This window comes from Cygnus olor, chromosome 3 (genome assembly GCF_009769625.2).
Source record: "Cygnus olor isolate bCygOlo1 chromosome 3, bCygOlo1.pri.v2, whole genome shotgun sequence".
Lineage (NCBI taxonomy): Eukaryota > Metazoa > Chordata > Aves > Anseriformes > Anatidae > Cygnus > Cygnus olor.
Window position 1 is genome coordinate 89,884,820 of NC_049171.1, and position 21,558 is coordinate 89,906,377.

At 39.3% G+C, this 21,558-nt stretch overlaps 1 protein-coding gene across 1 annotated transcript in view; it reads left to right on the top strand.

Moving 5' to 3' along the window:
* The window catches only part of GLP1R (glucagon like peptide 1 receptor), an 89,598-nt gene that overhangs the window by 63,724 nt on the left and 4,316 nt on the right, over positions 1 to 21,558 (top strand). Inside the window, exons 8-12 of the mRNA XM_040552669.1 lie at positions 8,345 to 8,405; positions 12,274 to 12,343; positions 13,041 to 13,129; positions 16,071 to 16,209; positions 17,116 to 17,157. Coding sequence (XP_040408603.1) covers positions 8,345 to 8,405; positions 12,274 to 12,343; positions 13,041 to 13,129; positions 16,071 to 16,209; positions 17,116 to 17,157 — 401 coding nt within the window. The remainder of the gene's footprint in view (positions 1 to 8,344; positions 8,406 to 12,273; positions 12,344 to 13,040; positions 13,130 to 16,070; positions 16,210 to 17,115; positions 17,158 to 21,558) is intronic.

Sequence of the window (21,558 nt, forward strand, 5' to 3'; positions counted from 1 at the left end):
CCAAAAGTTTTTATTGCTTTCACTTTATTCCCCTTTTCCTGCCTCCCCCCACTCTGGCTGAAAGTAAATCCAGGTAAATACTGCAAGTGCTTTCATAGATACTAGTTTAAGCATCTAAATTGTTTTGACTGTCCTGTTTGTATGGGTTTGCCAACTGTGAATATTAGTAAATTAATCCACGGGTAAAATACATATAAAAGGCTTACTGTAAATTGCGCGACCAATTATACTGAACAGAGATATATGAAGAGTAAGGGCTTTCTGACATACTGATGGGAATAACTAAATTCAAGTAATGCCAATTTCCTACTGGAGAGTGTTAGTTTAAAAAAAATTCCTTTTCTTTCATTGTTGTTTTATATAGGGCATACAGCAAAAGCATTTTATATAATCAAAGAATCATAGAATGGTTTGGGTTGGAAGGGACCTTAAAGACTGTCTAATTTCACACCCCCTGCCATGGGCAGGGACACCTCCCACCAGACCAGGTTGCCCAAAGCCCCATCCAGCCTGGCCTTGAACATCTCCAGGGATGGGGCATCCACAGCTTCTCTGGGCAACATGTGCCAGTGCTTCACCACCCTCATAGTGAAGAATTTATTCTTTATATCTAATCTAAATGTATCCTTTTTCAGTTTAAAACCATTCCCCCTTGTCTTATCACTACACTTCCTGATAAAGAGTCCCTCTCCAGCTTTCTTACTGGCTCACTTTATTGAATTAGCTATGTTTTAATCACTCTACCCTTGATATTTTTTATTATTATTTTTAAAGAGGGGGGAGATATCCTGAAGCTTTGAAGTCATGAGAGGAAATAGAAAAAAAGAAATGGAAAAAAAATCAGAGCAAAAATTTATCCAGCCAAATCCTGAGGGTACTGTGTTGTTTTATAAGCAAAGGATAGGATGGTTTTGATCTGAATCATTTCTAATTACAGTTTGTCTCTTGCAAAAGCATAAGGAAGAAACAGAAGATGCTATTTTGGTTTTGTTCTTCCTTTACAGTGGAACTTTTGCTACTGTATGCAGAATTTCTGGATGAATTTGTGGAAATTAGTGGCAGTGTCAGAAATTGACACTGGTTATATGGGCTTCATCCAGGCTTCCTAGAAAAGCTTTGCCAGTGCCATTCAATCCTCTTCTGTGTAGTTTCTTGCTATTCCAGCAATGGCTGCATGTGCAAACCTTGCCACTAATTCTCTGTCTTCAAATGCAGAAACATCTGCTATTGCAGTTCTGTGAAGCCCTCAGTGCTCCCAGATCAGTTATAACAGGTAACAGTTCAGTCTTTAACAACTTCTGGGAACAGACGAAGATTTTTTTTTTTCTGTTTTCTCGCTTCTTCACTGGTGTTTCCAGTTTTTGGTTGTTCAGGTCCCTCACCAGGTCCCTTTCTGCTGTGAATTCTTAGGTATTTTTTTGAGCAGTATGATAGCCTCAGCATAATGATTTACTTCAAAAAGACACTAGGTTCCTGTTTGGGTTGAGAGCGTCCTGCTCTTTGAAGTAGTTCATCAACTGTAAAAATAAAGCTGGATCAAAACATATCTATTTGATTGTGTCAGAGCTGATTTGATACCCTGACCCTTTATTCTGTTAATGAAGTATCTTCAGGATGATTTTTTTTAAATTTGTTCATTACTCATCTTTTGATGAATGTTTATGTGTTAAATTTTCATATCTGTATTGTTCACAAACTTAGTGGGTGTTATTCATATCATGTTATTTCTTCTAATTGAACTTACAGACATGAGCACTCGCAGACAACATGGTGTTGTTTCTGCTGAGTAACTTCTGTAATCCCCTGTGTGATAACATATGGTTGCGCTTGTACTTCTCTCAAAAGTACATATGAATAAACTGTGTATTCTCTCCAAGGTTTTTGTCGATCTGAGTGTTTGCACATACTCTTGGCCACGATATTACCCCTGTCGTACTGCTTTTGAGGAACAGCAGGTCTCAGAACAAACAAGAAGCTAGAACAAATTAATTCCCCGTGCAACCCCAAGCAAAACTGCAATACATGGACCAGCTTTCAAGCATGCAAAAATGTCCCAATACATATTTTTCTTCAAGCTTTTCAGTTGTCATATTAGATAGTGTTATATTTTGTGATTTACAGTGGAATAAAGTCCACGTAGCTGCGTAACTAAAAAAAAGTACTTCCTCCATTTCGTGTCTAACAATTCAAAATATGGGAAGGCTTTTCAAATAGAAATATGTAAAAGATATTATGCTTAGTCTGTGTTTTCCTAGGGAATGTTAACAGACAGTGAAGGGTGTTACAAAAATTAATAAATATTTACCAAATATATTTTTGCTATATGATCGTGTTTTTAACATTCCAGGTCAGTTCTTAATGTTATTAGATGGTACTCCATTTATTACCAGTTCAAGTGAGTAATTATCTTTGCTATTAGAAGTTTTTTATGAGGGGAAAATATATCTGTTTATCTCATGTTATTGTACTTTGCAAAAGCGAGAAAAGTTATACGGTCTTGATAGACCAAAGGAAACTAACGCAGTGTTACAAACTGGGAGTCATTTATTTTGACATCATATATATATATTGGTAGGATTCTATAAACATTCCTGATTGCTTGTGAGGTAACTGTATTCCTGTAATGGCCACTTCATTGTCAAGATTTCATGCGATAGTAGGCTTTGAGTTAGCCATGTTGTGTTTTTCCTAATTCATTTAATGTGGAAAATGACTTGCTTGACTTCTTTTCCTTTGTAAAGAAGACTTTCATACATTTGTTTTGACCCTGAGTCCCACACATTCTTACTGCAAAAACAATGGCTTATGGCATTTTCACAGCTGAGGGAAGGGGGAAGAAAACAGAAACAGTAACAGCATTAACAAACAAAATTCTGTAAAGTGTCTTAATAAGCTAATGGCAAAGCAGGTAGAGTCTGGAGGTCAGCACAATGGTAGCTAAACAGGATGTTGATTCAGATAGTCATTATCACTTGCGGGGAAAAATAATCTGTTGCTATGCATTGCTGGTACCCAGTGCTTCCTTCCTCTAGCATAAGAGAAACCCACGGATCTCACCTTCTAGAGAGAACAAAATTGTAGAAGAAAGGAGAAAAGAAAACAGAACTAAGGAGGTCAAGATGATTACTCTTTTCTGTTTTGTTTGTTTCTTGGGACGTTCAGAGTGCTCTTAGTCAGGATGTCCAGAACACCAACTCATTGTGCTTCTTGTCTGAGCCCAAGTCACCAAGCTAGACATTGACTTCAAGCAGCTGTGTCAGTGCTGTGTGAAGTGGTCTCTGGAGAAGAGCAGTAATGCCATAATGCCACTGTGTGCATCTTTCAGCAGCTACTGAAAACAGGACCTCTTCACATTTAGAGCCAGGGAGGAGGGAAGAATGGGGAAACAACGTCAACCTCCCACAGTGACTGTGCACGACATCCAAGCTGGAAGAATGACAGGAGAAGACAATTTTCAGCACTAAAGACTAAGAAGAAAATGTTAATAAAAAGCTAAACATCCTCCAAACTTCTATGGTAATTTTACACCCAGCTGCACTTGCAGCAGGGAAACTGCCATAAAAAATAAATAACTCCCCTCCTTCCAACTCTTGGTAATCCAGACTTGCTCTGAGGAAGAATATGCTGAAGGAATGAAGCTATTAAAGGCAGGAAGCCTGGCTAGGGTGTCAAAATCTATATCCTGATTGCAAGGAAGATCTGACTAGAGCAGAGCCAGTAAGAAATCCTTGTTCTGAAGCCCAGTATGAACTCAATGTAGTGACAGGATGCATGCATTATACTAGCCATTTCTTACCCATTTTCAATGAAAAATGTTTCAGACAAGGATGTGAAAATGGGCTTTGTGTCCAAACTGAGCTTGGTAGGAAATGAATCAATCAGGAGTTTCTCTTAATTCTCTTTGCACTTGGTCTTCTGCATTAAACTCTTTCATGATTTTCCTTTTTTTAGGAAGAAAAATATTTCATCGTTTCTTCTCACATCTTCCATATTGAGATTATTTGTACATCTGGTCGTGTTTATTTATCCCTAATTTCACGTATTTCTTGCATTCACACATTAACCAGTTGGTAAAGTCAGACTGTCCTGGATGGGTTCTGAGAGAAAGAAAGGGGTCTGGAGTTCTGACAGCAGTAGTGCCCTTCTGGTTTGTGTGCCTGGTTGTCTCAGAAGCTGAACTTCTCACCAAGTGGAAGCCAGTGATGTCAGGTTACATAGAACAGAATCATAGAATCACTTAGAATGGAAAAGAACTCCAAGATCATCGTGTCCAACTGTTGACCTAGTACTGCCAAGTCTACCACTAAACCATGTCCCTAAGCACCACATCTACACATCTTTTGAATACCTCCAGGGATGGTGACTCAACCTCTTCCCTGAGCAGCCTGTTCCAATGCATCACAACCCTTTCAATGAAGAAATTTTTCCTAATATCCAACCTAAACCTGCCCTGGTGCAACTTGGGGCAATTTCCTCTTGTCTTATCACTTGTTGCTTGGGAGAAGAAATAGGAAACATCTGAAGTTTGAGCTTATAAACAAACTCATCAGTCGTAAAATGCTGTATGCAGAATATGTCCTTATTTAATGGTCTCAGCAGGAGGGCAGTGCTCTGGTCCTACAGAGGCAAATTTCCATCAAGAAGAATCTCTAATCAGCGTGTGAAGATGAGGGAAGTCTCTCTTGCTCCTCACACATTTCTCTCCCCTGAAATTGTTTTTGCATAAAATGTGGTACAATGCAAAGCTAGCGATAGTATATGTCTGCAAGAATGAAAACTTGCTTGCATATCGAGGTGGGGGAAGAAGGAAAGATGGCATGGAACATACCTGGTGACACCTTTCATGGTAACTGCTACTTCATGGACTTCATGACTGCCTGAGTTTTTCTGTTCTATTACCAAAATATCTCAGACCCATTAAAAGAAGAGACAAATTTCTACATGTTTTTACCAGGACATGGTAGCTTCCATTTGCAGCCCGACTAGTGATTCTCCTCTCTGCTTATTAGGGACAGTGAACACTGTGAAAATGTGAACCAAATGGTGGAGTCCTGAGCAGAATTTCTCACAGCTTTCTTCTCTTACCTACCCCATCCTAATATTGTTCTGTCTAAAACTGCTGAGATTTTTGGCATGGATAATGACTATTTTTCCTTTTTTTTTTTTTTTTTTTTTTTTTTACAGTTGTACAGACACCTGGGCAGGTGCAGAATATTGTAAGCTAGATTGAAAATAGATCCTGCTGCTTATTTATGCAGTAGGGTGTTAAGATGTTGACTTGGCAGATCCATTACTTTCTCATCATCTATAATATATATAATTATTGCAGCCTATTATTCAGAAGCCCCATCCCTGTCATATGAAGTTGAACTTTATTAGCTGAACTCTCAGCATGCATATTTCATAATATTTCATAATACACTTGATAGGTTTCATAATCACAATGTAGTGTTCAAAGACTTTTGGTCAGTTATCCTGTAAACGTTAATATGGCAGAGTTTATTTTGAGAAGATTTTTGCAGTCTCTGGCATCTTCAACACTGCTTCAGTACAGACAGAAGTAGATGTTAACATTTCCAGAATTCAGAGACCTTTTTGTAGCCAGTTAATCTGGAAAAAGACCAGTCTTAGGGTTTTTTGTATGAGGACAAGCAAAGTCAGAAAGAGTTCAGCTTGTGTCTTAATTAAGCACATCCTATAAGTGAGTGCACTTTCTTGTCAGATACCTGATATTCTTTGAATAGCAGCAGGAGAAAGAGGCATAAGACTGAAATTGAAATGTGCCAAAAGGGCTGCATATTGGGAGTCTAGGACTGGAATACAGTGTTGATTCTGTTAATAAATAATTTGTCTGTAGATTTTATTCAAGGAGCTGTATAGAATTTGCTTGTTCTGCCTGCTCAAGCCAGCCAAATTTCCCTTGAGTGAAGTAACTATAATGACATTTACATTTGTGCCTGTTAACTGAGGTTAATTAGATGTCAAGATTATAAAGCAATTTATGGAGAACCTCAGTGATCCTTGCAAGCCACAATTACTGCAGAGATGCTGCAAACTTGCTCTTTTGCTGTTTAAATATCTATAGATTCGAGGTGGATTAGGGAAGTCTGTTGTGGCATTCTCCTGTTTAGATCTTGATTAGGGCTTTGGAAAACTGGATGCAATCCCATCTGCTGAGATTGTCCCCCAGATATTTTTCAGAGCCACCCTTTTCTTAGGACGGGAGTTTGTGAATTTGGTAGATGTCAGATGGTATTATCCATGTGGTATTTGCACTGATGTTCAAAGCTCACAGCTATGCGTTGCACTGTTAAGTCTTGGTGTCCCATGTGAAAAGTATGTTGCTGGAATGGACTATAATGTGACTGGCAGTGTTGCAACAGAAGGGGACCACAGGTCTGTGTCACAAGTGGGAGGGACAGACGATGTTGTACAGGTCACCATACTACCTATTATTTTGTATATTTGCATAGCAGGATGCTGATGTGATTCAGTAATATCAGCCTCTAGGTAGACCCTTTTAAAACATAACAATAACAGATTCTCACTTAATGCAAATGTCAAGTAAAGCAATTAAATCTGGAGAGATTTCTGATGTATCAAGAAGATGGAGATATCCACAAATAATTATCATTATCACTCAGTATATCTATTCCCTCCACTGACACACAGCCTTTGTGCTCTCGGTGTTTGTGTGTTATCCTGCAAATTTCATATTAAAGTGTCTTAATTCTCAGCAAAGTCGAGAAAGGAATAATTCAAACTATAATTAGTTTCTATGAATCAAAGGCTCATTTGTGTTTGGAAGCGAGCCTGTTCTTAATCTCTTACACCAGTATCAAAGCAGCACTGAGTTCTCAGTAATTTTGCTCCCAAAATATTGTGCATGCTCAGTATCAGGTACGTCTGTGGAATGTGATTCAACCACCTGCCCAATAATCTCTACTCAATTTATTATCTTTGCTATTATTCTAATTTTTGGTATTGTTCTGTGATTTTTTATTGCTGCTCTTTATTCTTTCTCTCTCTCTTTTTTTTTTTCTTTTATGGATTGAACAGAATAACAGGTCCTTTGTAGCTATAGTATTTAGCTGTTCTATTACTATAGAAGTAATACAGTACAACAAAAGAGTAGGTTTTTACTGATAACGTATGCCCACTACAGATACTGCTTGAAGATTTTCAGTTTGCAAGAGATCACTGATTTCCCTGTAGCTACTTTTGTCAGGAACTGTGTATCTGCTCTATGCAATGCTCAGTGCTGCACACTGATATTCTTATGATCTGTTACCAATTGGTTCTAAAGAATGTATTAAGAAAGTACATTAAATATTGCTCTTCCCATATAATATACATACAGCATCTGATACAGTCCAATGAGGTACACAGAGGAATTGTAGACCACGTCAGTCCATCCTTAGGCAGAAATTCTTCATCCTTCTTCTTGAGTCTCAACCTGCTCTCATTCCTTGCATTATTTTTTTGGCACTCCCTGTACTGAGTGTTGGTTGGTAGATGCACCTTAAAATTACTTTTCAAGACCTAGGAATTTAATAAGTGGAATAAATTTGTTTGAGAGTCTTTGACATAAAGCAAATAATCACCGCCTGCTTATTTGGCTTTTCTCTCTTCCCCTTACACCCCAGATAAACCGTGAGCATCTGTAACACATACTCTGCCAGGTAAGCATAGGACCAAGGCCCTTCTCAAGACCAGATGCATTTGCTTTGTGGCAACCCCTCAAGTCCTTGCCAGCGCCACAGCCTAAACTTGGGACTTCTCTCTGAGGGAGGCCTGAGCACACTTGCTATGTGTGGTGTGCCCATGCTTTCACTTGTCATCAGGGTATGTGGAATTGAGTGTGCTCCAACCCTGATGCCGATAGACAGCCTGTGCTTGGTGCTGCCTTAATGCAACATATAGCAGATCTGCAAAGAGAAATGTGGATGCAAAAGGTTTGGTTCGGAGAGCTCTTCATTCCTGCTCTCTAGCTTGAATACAGAGGCTGAAAGAGACTCCAGAAATTTAGTTCTCTTGGTCCCTCCATGAAAATATTCTCTTGGTCCCTACAGAAAAGCTGTTACATGCCAAGTATGAGGGTGATCGTCTGTTGTCATTTATTGTTTGTGCTCACTAAGTGGAGGCCCAGGCAAAACAAGCTACATGTATTAATTACCTGCAGGTTAGATTCCTCCTCCCACCATTCAAAGCCACCTACACTGGACAGGAGCTGCAACCTTGCTACCGGAGGATTACGTTGCTCATCATTATGTGCGGGGTTTTGTCCTTTTCTATTTTCCCTGTCCCCTAATTTCAGTGCCAACCTTGTCTCCTCTCTTCCCAGGTGTGCCAATGCTGTTTGTTGTCCTCTGGGGAACTGTCAAGTACCTTTACGAAGATGAGGGGTTGGTTTAGTTCTGATTTTCTAGCTATCTCATTTGTGCTGCGTGTGTGCACTGACAGGTCATTGTTTGCTTTCTGTTCAGTGTGGTTTGCTTTGGCAATGTGCTGAAACCTCATAAAATTGCTTCTGTTTTGTCTGAAGGTCTTGCATGACATTTGAGGAAAGAGCTTATGTTTCTCTATGATCAAAATTTTCTGCATGTCTGAATGAATCTGTTCTTTTGCAGGTCAAGGAAAGGTACGTTTTGTTTTTCTGTAGTTACAGTATCAGCGGTAGAAGTCATCATACCCAACCAAGACCTCTCCTGACATTGTGCCTTTGGCAGTAGCCTTTACAGTTATGCTTCAGAGGAAGGCAAAAACTTCCCACAGGATTCTTCCTGTGATTTGTAGTGGTTAGCTTATGCCTCGCAGCAGAGATGTGATTGCATGTTCTTGTTTAAGCTTCCATTATTTAGGTCTTCATAAAATAAAAACACAGTCTTTCTGAAGTCAAGTATAGCACAAACAAAACTGCTGCAAAACACAAAATACATTTTGTCCACTTTTACTATTGTGGCTGTTCTGAAAAAATTGCCTTTGATACGCTTTATGTACCAAATAGCATTGTACTTTAGTATTTGTTTTTGTTTTAAAAAAAATAAAAACTAGAGGAAGGAAAGTGACTTCCTTTTTAAACTTTATGCTGTTTTCTTTTTATTCTAAATGAACTATTTATCAGGTCTTCCTCTTACTTAATTTCCAAACAGCCCAGCCAGCATTTTTGTAGAGATCGTGGGTTTTTTCTTCAAACACAATCCTTGCTGGAGAGATGCTGCAGTGTGAAAATTCAGTGTATTCAGAGCCATCCCCAGAGTGTTTTCTGGTGCTCATGAGTATTAAGAACTGTCTTTTTTTCAGTGTCTTTTGTAATACTGAAATAATTCAGTCAAGTTGCCTCTTCTGGCTGAAGTAATGCTGGGATTTTCTGACTTTCCTTTTCAAGGTTGACTTGGTAATATTCTGTAAGAAGATCGTGGTCACAGTGATATATTGCTAGTTTTGTTGAAATTATCAAAATAGGTGCAGAGAGCATGTAGCATCTGAACAGGCAGTAGTCCATGGACATATCTTGCCATTGATGTAGAAAATGTATTCAAAGTACTCATGCTGAGCCTCCTACATTATGCGATGCTCAAAGCTGATTTATGTTTTCTATTATGGAAAACTGTCATTCACTGCCTTTAGCGGGCCTTAAAAGGGACAATTTCGCACCTTATTGAATTTTCTAAATCTTGTATAAATATTTGTAAAATACAACAATAAATAAACACATGCAGTAGCCTCTCTGAAAGGCAAGATTTCTGTGCCTTGGGCAGACATTTGTTGGAGCAGCTAGGGATATCTTTCATGCTGTTTGCCACAGCACTGTCACCACGGATGTGCAGCAGGCTGTAAATTTCATTTGTGACTCAACTACTTCCCTGGTTATGAGGAATAACTGGAAGTAGATGTGGTCAGGGCTGGGAGTTTGAGGCAGTCCTGCAAATGTAGCCGTTTGGATGAAGGACTGAAGCCTGCAAGACCTATTTGCAGACTGGCTCCTTCTTTCTTTATATGTGCTTCTGTGAACTCCTTTATAAATCAGTTGCTGTTATAAAAAGTGAGCTATTGAAAAACATTTTGTCTAGATTACAAATCAAATTAAAAGCAAGCTGTGCTTGCTTAATTATTAGACTGTGCCTAAAGAGCTGATACTTACACATCTTGATTTCTGCCTGCAATTAATTATGGGAGGAAGACAGCCAGCCTACAGATTTATTTATTTATTTATTTATTTTAATGGAGCTATTCAACTGTGCCTCTTTAAGGTAAAAATTCAGTGTTTTCATTTTTAGAAAAAGACTACCAGGTTGGTAAACAAAGCCAGAAACTTACCAGTAGCATCTGTTTCACTGGACCAATTCCCCATTCACGGTTCTGATAATATTTAGTTGTCAAGCATCTTCTAAGTTGTGCTGAACAAACTGCAAGGATAGGTCCCAAACACAACAGCTGTTGGTGTACTTACCACTGCGACAATCCCAGAAAGCACAAATTTACCAGAAATCATGTACATATCTATCAGTTTCATTTTCTGTACTCTTTAATAGCTGTGATGCTTTAATTGAACTCTAATGGTCTTTTTATTGCACATATTTGTATAAATTTAAAAGTAGCTAAATCTGCTCTGTGCCACAGGAAGTAAATTAATACACACAGAAATGTAGCAGGGTTAATGTAAAGAACCATTTCTCAACCTCTGTCATTATCAGGAAGTTTTAAAATTGCCTCTGCTTTCACCACAGCTAGTCAGAAAATTAGAACTCCACTCCCAGCCATGTCTATTACCCTGCCTGTCTTGAGGGGTTCAAATAAAATTAATTTTAAAGGCTACATGAAACCAGTTTCTAGTCACACATAGCAATTAAGAAGTTCTTCTGTTATTCAGATTCCAGCTCAAGTACACTGGCTGCACACAGTACGTACACCTTTTTTTCTGCAGTACCTAAACTACAGTTGAATTCAGTCAGGTAGTGGAGCTGGTTGTATGCATCAAATTGAAATTGATAACAAAACTGAAATCCCTAGCCCTTCTTGGGCTTCCAGTACAACCAAGGGAATACGGAATTGCTACAGCCAAGCTGCTTCACTTTCCTCTATAGTATTCATAGTGTGTGTGTAAGTGTGTTGTTGTAGCATGGACCCCAAATACGTGCTGTACGGTTTGCAAGTTTCTCTTAAGTTGACTATTCCACAACAAGGTTGGGTGGGTTTACTCTCCACCAACATCACCCAAGCTGAAGTTTCACAGGCCTATTAAGAAAACTTAAGGAAAATTGAGTATACATATGTTCTGGCAGCAAGTGAAGTGGTATGTGAAGACTGCCCGAACACCAGAGCTGTTGTGCACACAGCTGTTGTGTTGGGGGACCTAAAAGAACTAGATGTATGAAGCCCCATTGTCAAGTTCACTTCAAACCAGTAATCTCAAACTGTGGGTTTCAAGCTTCACATTCCTTGTGATTGCTCTCCAGTATAACTCAAGGACACAAGAATTTAAAAAGCTAAAATGAGGCTTATGGGGAGAATAAAGTATTATATTGCCTGCAGCATGTTACCTTCTTGGCAGAGGGCTCAGTAGGCCAACAAAAGTTAGGAACTATTGCTCCAGTCTTTGATTTTGCTTTCTTACAACTCAAAACTTCCTTTGGGCCTGAAACCTCTACATATACAGTGGTGGAACCTTAATTGCTTAATTGCCTTAATTGCTTTCTCCTGGTTGAAATTAGTAGGTCATTTTTGAAAATAATGGCAAATAAAATAGATAATTGATCTAAATATTGATAGGAAAAAAGTGATGGTAGGTAATGTGATAAAGAACTAACGAGCAGCTAAGTAATATGACCTGACGTTGGAGACTGCAGAGTAATAAAAATAGTACAAAAAGAGTAAGATAGGAACTACTCAGGAAAGGTCTGACTCGAACAGATTCACCCTAACCCTCCAGCAAAGTGACATATTTGGACCTTGGTTTTAATGAAGTAAGTCTTTACAATTAACCAATGATAATTCATTGCAAACTGTGGAGGAGAGCTAGCCATTAGTGGGCAAGAAAGGCAGACAAGTAGTATCCAGTTGTATTATGATAGCTGCAATTGTACAAAGCATTCAGCGTTTTTAAGAATCAAGCCACTGCATCTGTTTCTATGTCAGCATGATGTGCTTTCCTGGTATCTAGTCATCAGTATTGTTTTCCATCTGCACTGCTGTGACAGAATGAGAAATGGGAGATTTTAGTAACGTACTGAAACTTTTTTTCTTGTCTTCCTCTTTTTGCCATCTGCCTAGCTGCTGGAGCAGAAACTATAACATGAATTACTGGTTGATCATCAGACTGCCCATTCTAATTGCTATCGGGGTGAGTATGGAGTACATGCAGTACTGCATGATGTAGTAGAAAGAGCGGAAATGCACATGGCTATTGTGCATGTCCAAAGGCTAATAACCTTTGGGGGTACATACATTTTGATTCAGAAATGCAATTTGATGAAACTGAATTGTTTTCTGTCACTGGAATTCCTGACTAGCATAATGCTTGTTTTGGCCATGCTGTCATGTTGTAGTGGCAGTGCGTGATAATAAAACAGCATGCCACAGTAATCTGGTTAGGTGCTGCGTGGGGAAATCTGCAGCAGGTAGCACAGAGAGCCAGAAGGTAATATTCCAAATAATGGGCTCCAGAAGAGAAGCAAATTTTGTGGCATTGTGGAGAAATGCTGTGTTCTGCAGCTGCAAAACTGTGGCGATGTCAGACCTCCAGCTAAGGCAGGTGGGTCAGCCCCCACACCTTGACTGTCTCACTCCCCAGAGATGTAGGTATTCTCCTCTGCTTTGTTTAGTGAACTTCGTGCATTTTCAAAGGTGACTTGTGCATTCACTGAGGTATATTTTAGAGCATGATAGCTTAGCAAAGAATTGAAATCATTGGCAAATGCTGCAGCTGCAGAATAGCAGGATGCACAGGGATCTACAAATGTATACACAAACCAACTTTTTGAATACTTATGCATATGTATTTTTTAATGATGATATAAATCCTTCTTTCATCTCTCCAGGTAAATTTCCTGATCTTTATCAGAGTTATATGCATCATCATCTCCAAACTACAAGCTAATTTGATGTGCAAAACTGACATAAAATGCAGGTATGTCATTTGGTGGTCTGACACTTTTTTTTACCTCTCAGAATGGAAGTAGACAAAGAGGTACATGAAAAGGAGTGGAATGACAGTAGCAGTTAAAGATCACAGACTGTGGGTAAATGCACAGGTTGTGGTGCATATTGGTATGACTCCTGGACAGCCAGTCTCCAGAGAAGCCTCTTGGTGAAGCCAGGGCAGGTGTTGTACCTTTATTATAGAGAAACAGAAGGCTTGATCTCCTTGTTCTTGACTTTACCTTCCATAAAACCAGAAGAATATTAAGTAAGCAGGTACTTTCTAAATTCTTACAATATATGCAGGTACTTACGCAATTTAAAAAAAAATATGAGTGAGAGAAATAGAACCTTTAACTTCAGTGAATATCAAGGTGCGGGTCATTTTGAGTACTGCTTTTTGTTCTCCTTGCCAATTGTTACTAGGAAAAACTTTCAATCCTGGATTTACTAAGAACATATATGATGTTTCAAGATGTCAAAAGTTATCACTGAAGTGTTCGCTTCTTATTTTGCAGGCTTTGCCCTGTCTATGTCTGTGTTACTCCTGTTATTTTATTACCTTGATAAAATTCTTAGTCGCATCCTTCATGTCTACATCTTGGAGAATATTTCTGTATTGCAGTCTGAAAAATACTGTAGAAAGAACAAGTCTGCAGCAGGGTGAATTAATGAATGTGGAGCTACATGCTGTGGTAGCTGTTCTACTACAGTTAGCTGACTTTGCTAGTTTGAAGTTGGATATTTCTATGTTACAGCCTGCTAAGCTAGACACACCATGTATTTTTGTGTCTTCCCATCTGACTATAGAGTTGACTTGTATGTTACCTGCCTTCATTACCTCATATGAAATTTTGGAAATCCTTCTGCGTGTTTGGAGCTAAAAGCAGAGAAAAGCACTCCTTCTAACGTGCTGCATGGTTTGCTTCCATTCATACTGAATATACATGACCTTCATTAGCCAGGGTAAAATTTGCAGGGTAGAGTAGGGGGGAAGGCAGTTCTGTTGGCATGGGGCCATTTAAAAATCTGACTGTAAAATTATCTTGTCAAGGGAGAAAGCCCTTGCCCTCAGGACTTCTGTAAGCAACAGGTAGGTTTGATACAGCTGAACCATTTCTTAGAGGTGCATGTTAATTCTGTTCTTCATATTACATGGTCAAGAATCTGCTAATAAAGCAGGGAGACTTTAGCAAGAAAGAACTTACCCAGCATCAGAACCTTCTTCATTGATGACGACTAAAGTCTTGGAGATCTTTCTGGCGGTTGGTGGTTATAGACAAAAGCTTTGGAGAAATCTGCGTTTTCCCAAAACATTTTGGTTCATTGGTATGCCTGTCATGATTACAAGACCAATAGGCAGAGATACCTGTATCAGAACATTTTTCCTGTTCTTTTCTGCTCAGAGAGACTGGTAAAGAGTTGGGTGGAGGGAAGACAGAATGTGGAATGTATTTTCCTAAACAAGACCAGTCTGGGTGCCCTTGAAAGTCACTAGCTTAGATACAGTTGTGTATGGAAAGGAGAAAAGTCTGCTGCTCTCAGGAAAATTTCTACATCTGCTCTCACGTGATGCCCGTTCAGTTGATGAAGAGCTAGTGTTCACTGTTCAGTGTGGCAGCAAATCCCATTTCTTTATGTAAGGACTAGGAGTGTGGAAAACGTAGAAGGAGGTGCTGAGAACTGGGTTTATTCAGCACGGAGAACAGGCTAGGCAAGGATTTGTTTGCAGTTCCAGCTACCTAAAGATGATTATAGAGAGGTTGGAGCTGGACCTTTTACAGAGGAGCACAGTGAAAGGACAAGGGGCAGTGGTCTCAAGTTATAGCAACAGGGTTTCCATTTGCATGTCAGAGGTGGGAAAAAAAAATGAAGTGAGAGTGATCTGATGCTGGAAAATGGGCCCAGAGTATCTGAACTGGAGATATATAAAGCTTGGCTGGACACAGCCTTGAGCAACCTGCTGTGAACTAGAATTGGACTAGTGGCTTCCAGAGATCTTTTCCAACCTGAACGTTTATGTGATTCAGAATAAACAATCCAGGGCACACAAGATTTACTGACAACCCTGCTGGTCAAGTGATTCTGCATCTACCAAAGCGTCTCATGGCAGGTCGTCGGGAGACACTGGCAGTATTGTCTGGTTCTGTGGCGCAGGATAGTCCTATAAGCTCCCACGTGGGGTTCAGGCCCTTTTCATTATCCTGTTGGGTGATTTAGCGTGTATGCCTATCAAAAGAGAGTTAAGAACCATTCTTGTCAACGTTTTTTCTGTAGTTGTAACCCTTAGCATTGCTCTCCCACTGATGAAAAATATTTTACTTCAGATTAGTGTCTTTTTTCGTTTGCTGTGTCTTTGAACTTGCCATTTAAATCAGGGAGTCATCAGTCACTCTAAGACAGTTTAACTGCTTTTACGAAGTGTTGTGCAGTGACAGTTAGTTACAGTGTTTTGAAGATTTAACACACCACGGAGGTGGGAAGGAATACTCCTCCCTTTGCCAAGGTATTTTTAAAAGATTCCAGACACTGATAGACTGTTTCTTTCAGGCTATCAACAAGGTAGGTTTTGATCATATTTCCCACCTATAGACGGGGAAGAGGGTATATGGGAAGGCATCTTGGGGTACAAGAAAGCATGTGACCTGCTCCTGAGTTTGGCAGGCTTTCTAGGTGAAAAACAGCCAGGAGCTGAACAGATAGCATTGCTGAGAGCAGCAAGTGGTCTGCGGTGGAGTGGCAATTAAAACATACTGAAACCTACTATGGTTTTATTTTGAGGATTTTTTTTTTTTCTGCAGCCTCTGGAGGAGGACACTGCAACACAAAGTAGCACAGTGACCAAAGTTCACAGTGTGTCAGAAACAGTGGTGATCACTGGGATCAACAATGATCTATTCAGTGGCTTTTTTTTTTCTTTGTGACCTTAGGCTGGCCAAGTCTACGCTGACGCTGATCCCACTGCTGGGGACTCACGAGGTCATCTTTGCCTTTATTACTGATGAGCATGCCAGAGGGATGCTGCGCTTCGTGAAGCTTTTTACTGAACTCTCCTTTGCTTCTTTCCAGGTAGCGCTCACAGTCTGCACCTGTGGATGAGATATTTTGTAACTGCTGTTTGGGGACCTGCTTGCTCTCTCATTCATTGCACGCTCCCTGTTCTTCATATTTCTCAATTTAGCACTGGATATTACAGGTTTATGACAGTGGAAGCGAAAGCATGAGAAGTAATTTTTAATAGCTAGTTTAGATGTTAATGTCACTTATTTTCAATAAGTCTTACATTTCCCACAATAAACTGGTATTGCTATCCTTGTATTAATCTCTGCTTCCTATGGGACACCTCAAGGCAATAACAAAATTATCTGTGATTTCCTGTAATTGTATAATGGCATTGCTGAAAGCAAATTTTGTGCCTTCTCTCGTGTTTTTGATACTCCTTTGAAAATCTGTGCTGTGAGAGGTAGTTGTCTACAGCTGCAACTGCATGCGAGGCGAATGTAGATTTACAGTGATTTTTATTTAGCTGTTGCCTTAGGTAAAGCCATTTTAAAAGAATCTCCTTGTCTAAAGGAATCATTATTCATCTAGTTTCCCTGCTCACCCACTCAATCCCTGTTTATCAAGCACAGAGCTGTACTTGAGCTCACTGTGAATTGTTCATATATGAAGTGTATATGGCTAGAAACCAGGTGAGGAAAAAGAAGGGGGAAAGAATTGTTTGGAAAAAATGACAGAGGCTGAAGAAAACAGCAACTTACTTTTCCTAAGATCATGTGCTTTAAGACATAGTTTGGTCAAACTTCGCTGCCATCAGGGCTGACAGAGACCACAGATTGTCTCCATCTTTCAGTCTTGTTTTTCTCTCACCATGGAACATGCTGGTGTGAAGCTCACCCCTCTGCAGGCTTGCTTGGCAAAGTGGGACAACTGCTCTGCTCTGCTCACTCCTCTTCCGTTTTTTGTTGATTTCAGGGGCTGATGGTTGCAATTCTCTACTGTTTCATCAATAATGAGGTAAGAGAGACACTAGGAGTTGTTCCAATTTGCCTTATCAGCATCCACTGTAGAAAAAGGAAATTGAAAATGGTCTTGAACTGCTAAATGGTCTTAAACTGCTAAAAGTTGCGTTTAGGGCCTTTTTTCTTTTATTATTATTTTACTTTTTCTGCAGATCCTCCTCTGTACAATTACACAGAATAACTCTTCAGACAAATGTTGTTGGAAGGAATTCAGGCAGTATAATTTAGGGCCACTATTTGTAGACCTGAAATCTTGCAAGTTTCCTGCTCACAGTTGTATAGTTTTCACTGCTGGAACTTTCCTTTTATTGAGAATTAGAGCTGCTCTCCTTAATCCATCTCAAAGTGCTTCTGATTTGCTTGTTTTGATGAATGCGGGAGTAGAGCCCTTTTTATTATGAGAACTCAGATCCTCTAGCTGGTTAGGTTGTAGTCCTCATGGTGAACGTCTGTATGGTTTGGTTTAGTTTGGTTTCTGTATGGCCCAGCTACTGAAGATACCATCAATCCCTCATTGAAATGGAGCACTGAACTTCAAGGAGTAGTGAGCTCTCCCAAAGGCTCAGAAGAAATAATATCAGGGCTTTGAGTTAATTTGAATATGAGTACTATCTTCTAGGGCACCTGCTGAATCCCAGCCCTGTTAGGGTAGAATATTGTTCAGTTTCTGTATTGCAGGAACCTCTCATGTTACCTTCTAAGTGATTATTATTATTCATTCACTCAGCAGCCAGGTTTGCAAGGGATGCAAACACCAGTAATTTGGCAGCACATTATTAATTCTAACACACATCAGTGTGTTTTGCATTCACGCTAAATCTACTTTTAAATATGACACTGTAATCTAAGATCATCCATTGGGAGATAGGCCTCATCAAAGAACTGGAATCAATAGAAAAAATGTTCTAATTGTGTCATTATGGCCTGGCTGGAGTCAACAAAAAAGCAGCAGGCTTCTTGAATGAAGGCCTGCAGGAGACTGTTCACTTTTGTAGCTGTGGGTTTAGTTTAAGTGAATGTGGTAATGGTTTAAGTGAATGTGTACTGCTTACAAAAATCAAAAGTGGGTAGCAGCAGGATTTGCTCAAGTATGAGTTGGAGAATATTCGTTTAAAATTCCTTGTACAGCTTTACGGGTGTAAATCTTGAAATGAAGCACCGTCTGTTGCTGCATCATGCATTTCTTTTGATTCACTTTAGCCTTTGCTCATACATCCCCTGTGCAGCTGCAGCCAGGTCTCTAGTGAGTAATACCGAATAATTTCCTCCATGAAATTTCATTCCTACAAGGGCAAAGTTACATCATAGCCCAACTGAATACAAACAAATTACCCGATACCAGGTACGCTTGCTTCTTTTGATGGAACTTTCTGCGAAGTAGCCCTCCTAAAGGATGTTTCTAAGGGATCCTCCAAATCTCATGTTGTTCTACTTCTCTTGCATTTGTAAAGTAACAAAAATGTAATCATAATGTGTTCAGCTTCACAGAAAGCTGAACAACAATGTATGCGAAATTCTTGGTTTTCAAACTACTATTCTTCTGGCAGACTGTTTGTGCCTGAAGCCAATCCCCATTTGCAGTATGGACTGTATTTTATTTTTGTCGGTGACTCAATGACAGCTTTTCTTTTTCCTTAACCATACTTCCTAAGGTTTTTGCAATTGCTGGTACCAGATCAAGAGTAGAAATAAAGCTAGAAGTTTTATTAGTTTCCTTTCATAGTATCTACTTATAGAAAAACACTAAAATATATTCATATTTCAGTCACGTTTCAGCTGAAAGAATGCTAGTATTGCTCTGAAACAAACTGCAGGATCTCATCAGATTGCCTGTTATCACCAGTGTTATTCTGAAAATGAGCTGGGTTTAATATGATCAGTTTTTCTGCAGTTAGTGCTGCTTTCTGTAAGAAATATTCTAACCAGAGAGACTCTGTGTCTTTCCACCAGAGTTAGTTTAAGCTGAATCAGGTTGCATTCTCTATAGTCTTGCTTCTCTTTTTTGCCTCTTTCCTGTTGCAGTGGAAGTACATTCAACTCTCTTCCACATTAAAATAACCTGTCCTAACTCCAGGACTCCTGACTTCTTTTATTTACTGCCAACTCTTTCTTTTCATTGAGTATTCACTACACAGACTATCTGTTGAACTCCTCCACCAGCTCCATTCCCTGTCATTTCAGATCAACTTTCCTTTCATTGTGATTTATTGACATGTTTTTTGCCAAAGTTTAACTTCTCTGCAATCACATTCCAGGCTCATTGCCACACCTAACATCCTTGCCCATCAGCTGCATTAGTCTCAATCAGCTGCTCTCTGTGAGATACCTTTTCCATCTTTAACCTCCATGACATTCTTTTCCAGGTTCTCATAACTCTTCCCTTTCTCCTAAAAATTTTTCTTCTTCCTCTTTCTTGTGGGAACTTTGCTCTTGGTTCCCTTTTCCCTATATAGCTAATTTATGAGGAATCTCATCCATGCACAGAAGCTACTAGGCTATGATTATTTTGCTGAAAGATCTGTACATCAGCTTCTGTGCTCAAAATCTACAAAATAAATCTTAACCTATGCCACTGGTCACATCTTCACAGCCATCGAGGCAAAAATTCAATTCAACGCTGACACCAGAGCTGCTCTTTACCCTTTTCCTAACCTCTGGAGAGAAAATTAATGTTGCCATCCACATCCATTCTTAAGACATCATCTCTGATATGGTCTTTTATTCAGGTCTTTCCATTCACTTCATCTCAATCTTGCAGGCTATTTGTATCATGGCTCTAGGATACAACCTGTCATGTCCAGCCGGACTGAAGACTCATTTCCTTCCTTTCTCTGACTCTAAATACCCATTTGTATTGCTCATTGACTTAATCTGTCAGTAAGTACATTCATGCGCTCTTTCAGGACCTACCTGTCAATGTCCAAAACTGCTTATTCTCAATGCTACCTATTAAATCAGATGTTCTCCATGCCCACAACGGGGGTGGTAGTATGATCAATTCTTATCCTACAGACAATATAGTCCTTGCATTTCTCTGTTTTCTGTTCTGTCTTTATCAAGCTGTTCTTCCTTATTCTTATACGGCAAGGTATTTCAGACACACTTTTTCCTCGTGTCTTCGTGTAGCTTTTGACACAACCACCACCCACAGTAATCATGGTAAAATACATGCTTGTTATCTCAGCACCTTTCCTTCTGTCCCATTTGGTTGTGATATCGGAGGGACAGATTCCACCCTCAGTAACACAGAAATGCAGTTGGTTCACAAACGCCTGTGCCAGGATAGTGCTTGTTACAAGGGCTGTAGCTCAAAGTTGATAAGCACTGCTGGAGGTAACCATCAAAGGAAGACAACTGCCTATGTAATATTTTGCTTCTTTTTTAGGGTTGCTTCCCAGTTTCAGTATTTGAAAATAAGCAGAGAAGAAAGCTTTACAGTAACTGGTTCCCTAGGAAGTTTCCCTCAGAGTATGAAGGTTTCAGCAGCATGGGATGCATGGGATGACAGGCCCGTGTTGGAACTGCCATCATTTATTTAGTCTCTTAGTGGTCAGCACCAGACCCTAAAAGGAATAAAACAAAAAGGAACTCTCCAGAGAAGGCTCACTGAGTAACCTGCCCATATTGAACTTACTTCCAGGCTGAAGTACACACCCTAATGAGTCGATTACTGTAGTTACATTCCTGCCTTTTTCTAAATAGAGTAAAAAATGTTCAATTTTATGTCCTCTGCCTTATGTGTTAAAAGCTAATGGAGGTTCTTACTTCAGTCAAGTGGCAAGAACTTTGCCCATGGAACAGGAAGATCTAAATTCTGTTCTTGTCTGTGAAGTACAAAAAGCTGAAACCATGACAGTTGCAAAAGCCTTGGTGAACTTCCAAGTGAGTACAGCAGTTACACAGTTTAACCCAGAACCTGTGACCAGCTAGGTATGTAACTTAAAAAAAAAATAGTATCTGCAAAGATATTCTAATTGTTATTTAAAAACAAGGAAATAACATGCGGACTTCAATGTGCTAGTTTGTTGATGTTTCAATTCTAAATAGTCTTTGTAATAAATAAATAAATAAATATTCGAAGAATAAAAATAATCCCACACATGATAGTGTTCAAATGAAAACAGAAATTAAAGCAAGACTCTAGGAATACCTGTGGTGGCAGTACTAAGCTGGAAGCCAATCTTGTCAGTCATTTCATGACTGATATGCAAAATCAACTTAATTGTTAGTAGTGGTAAGGCATAGAGTACATTCACTATTGCAGCTGAATACTATTTAGAGTAAAATACTGAAGATAAAATTTCCTGGGACAATGTAGCTTTATGCAAGTGAATACCATCATTATCTTAAATATGGAATACCCTATGATGGACTAATGAGATAACTAGCTAATTTA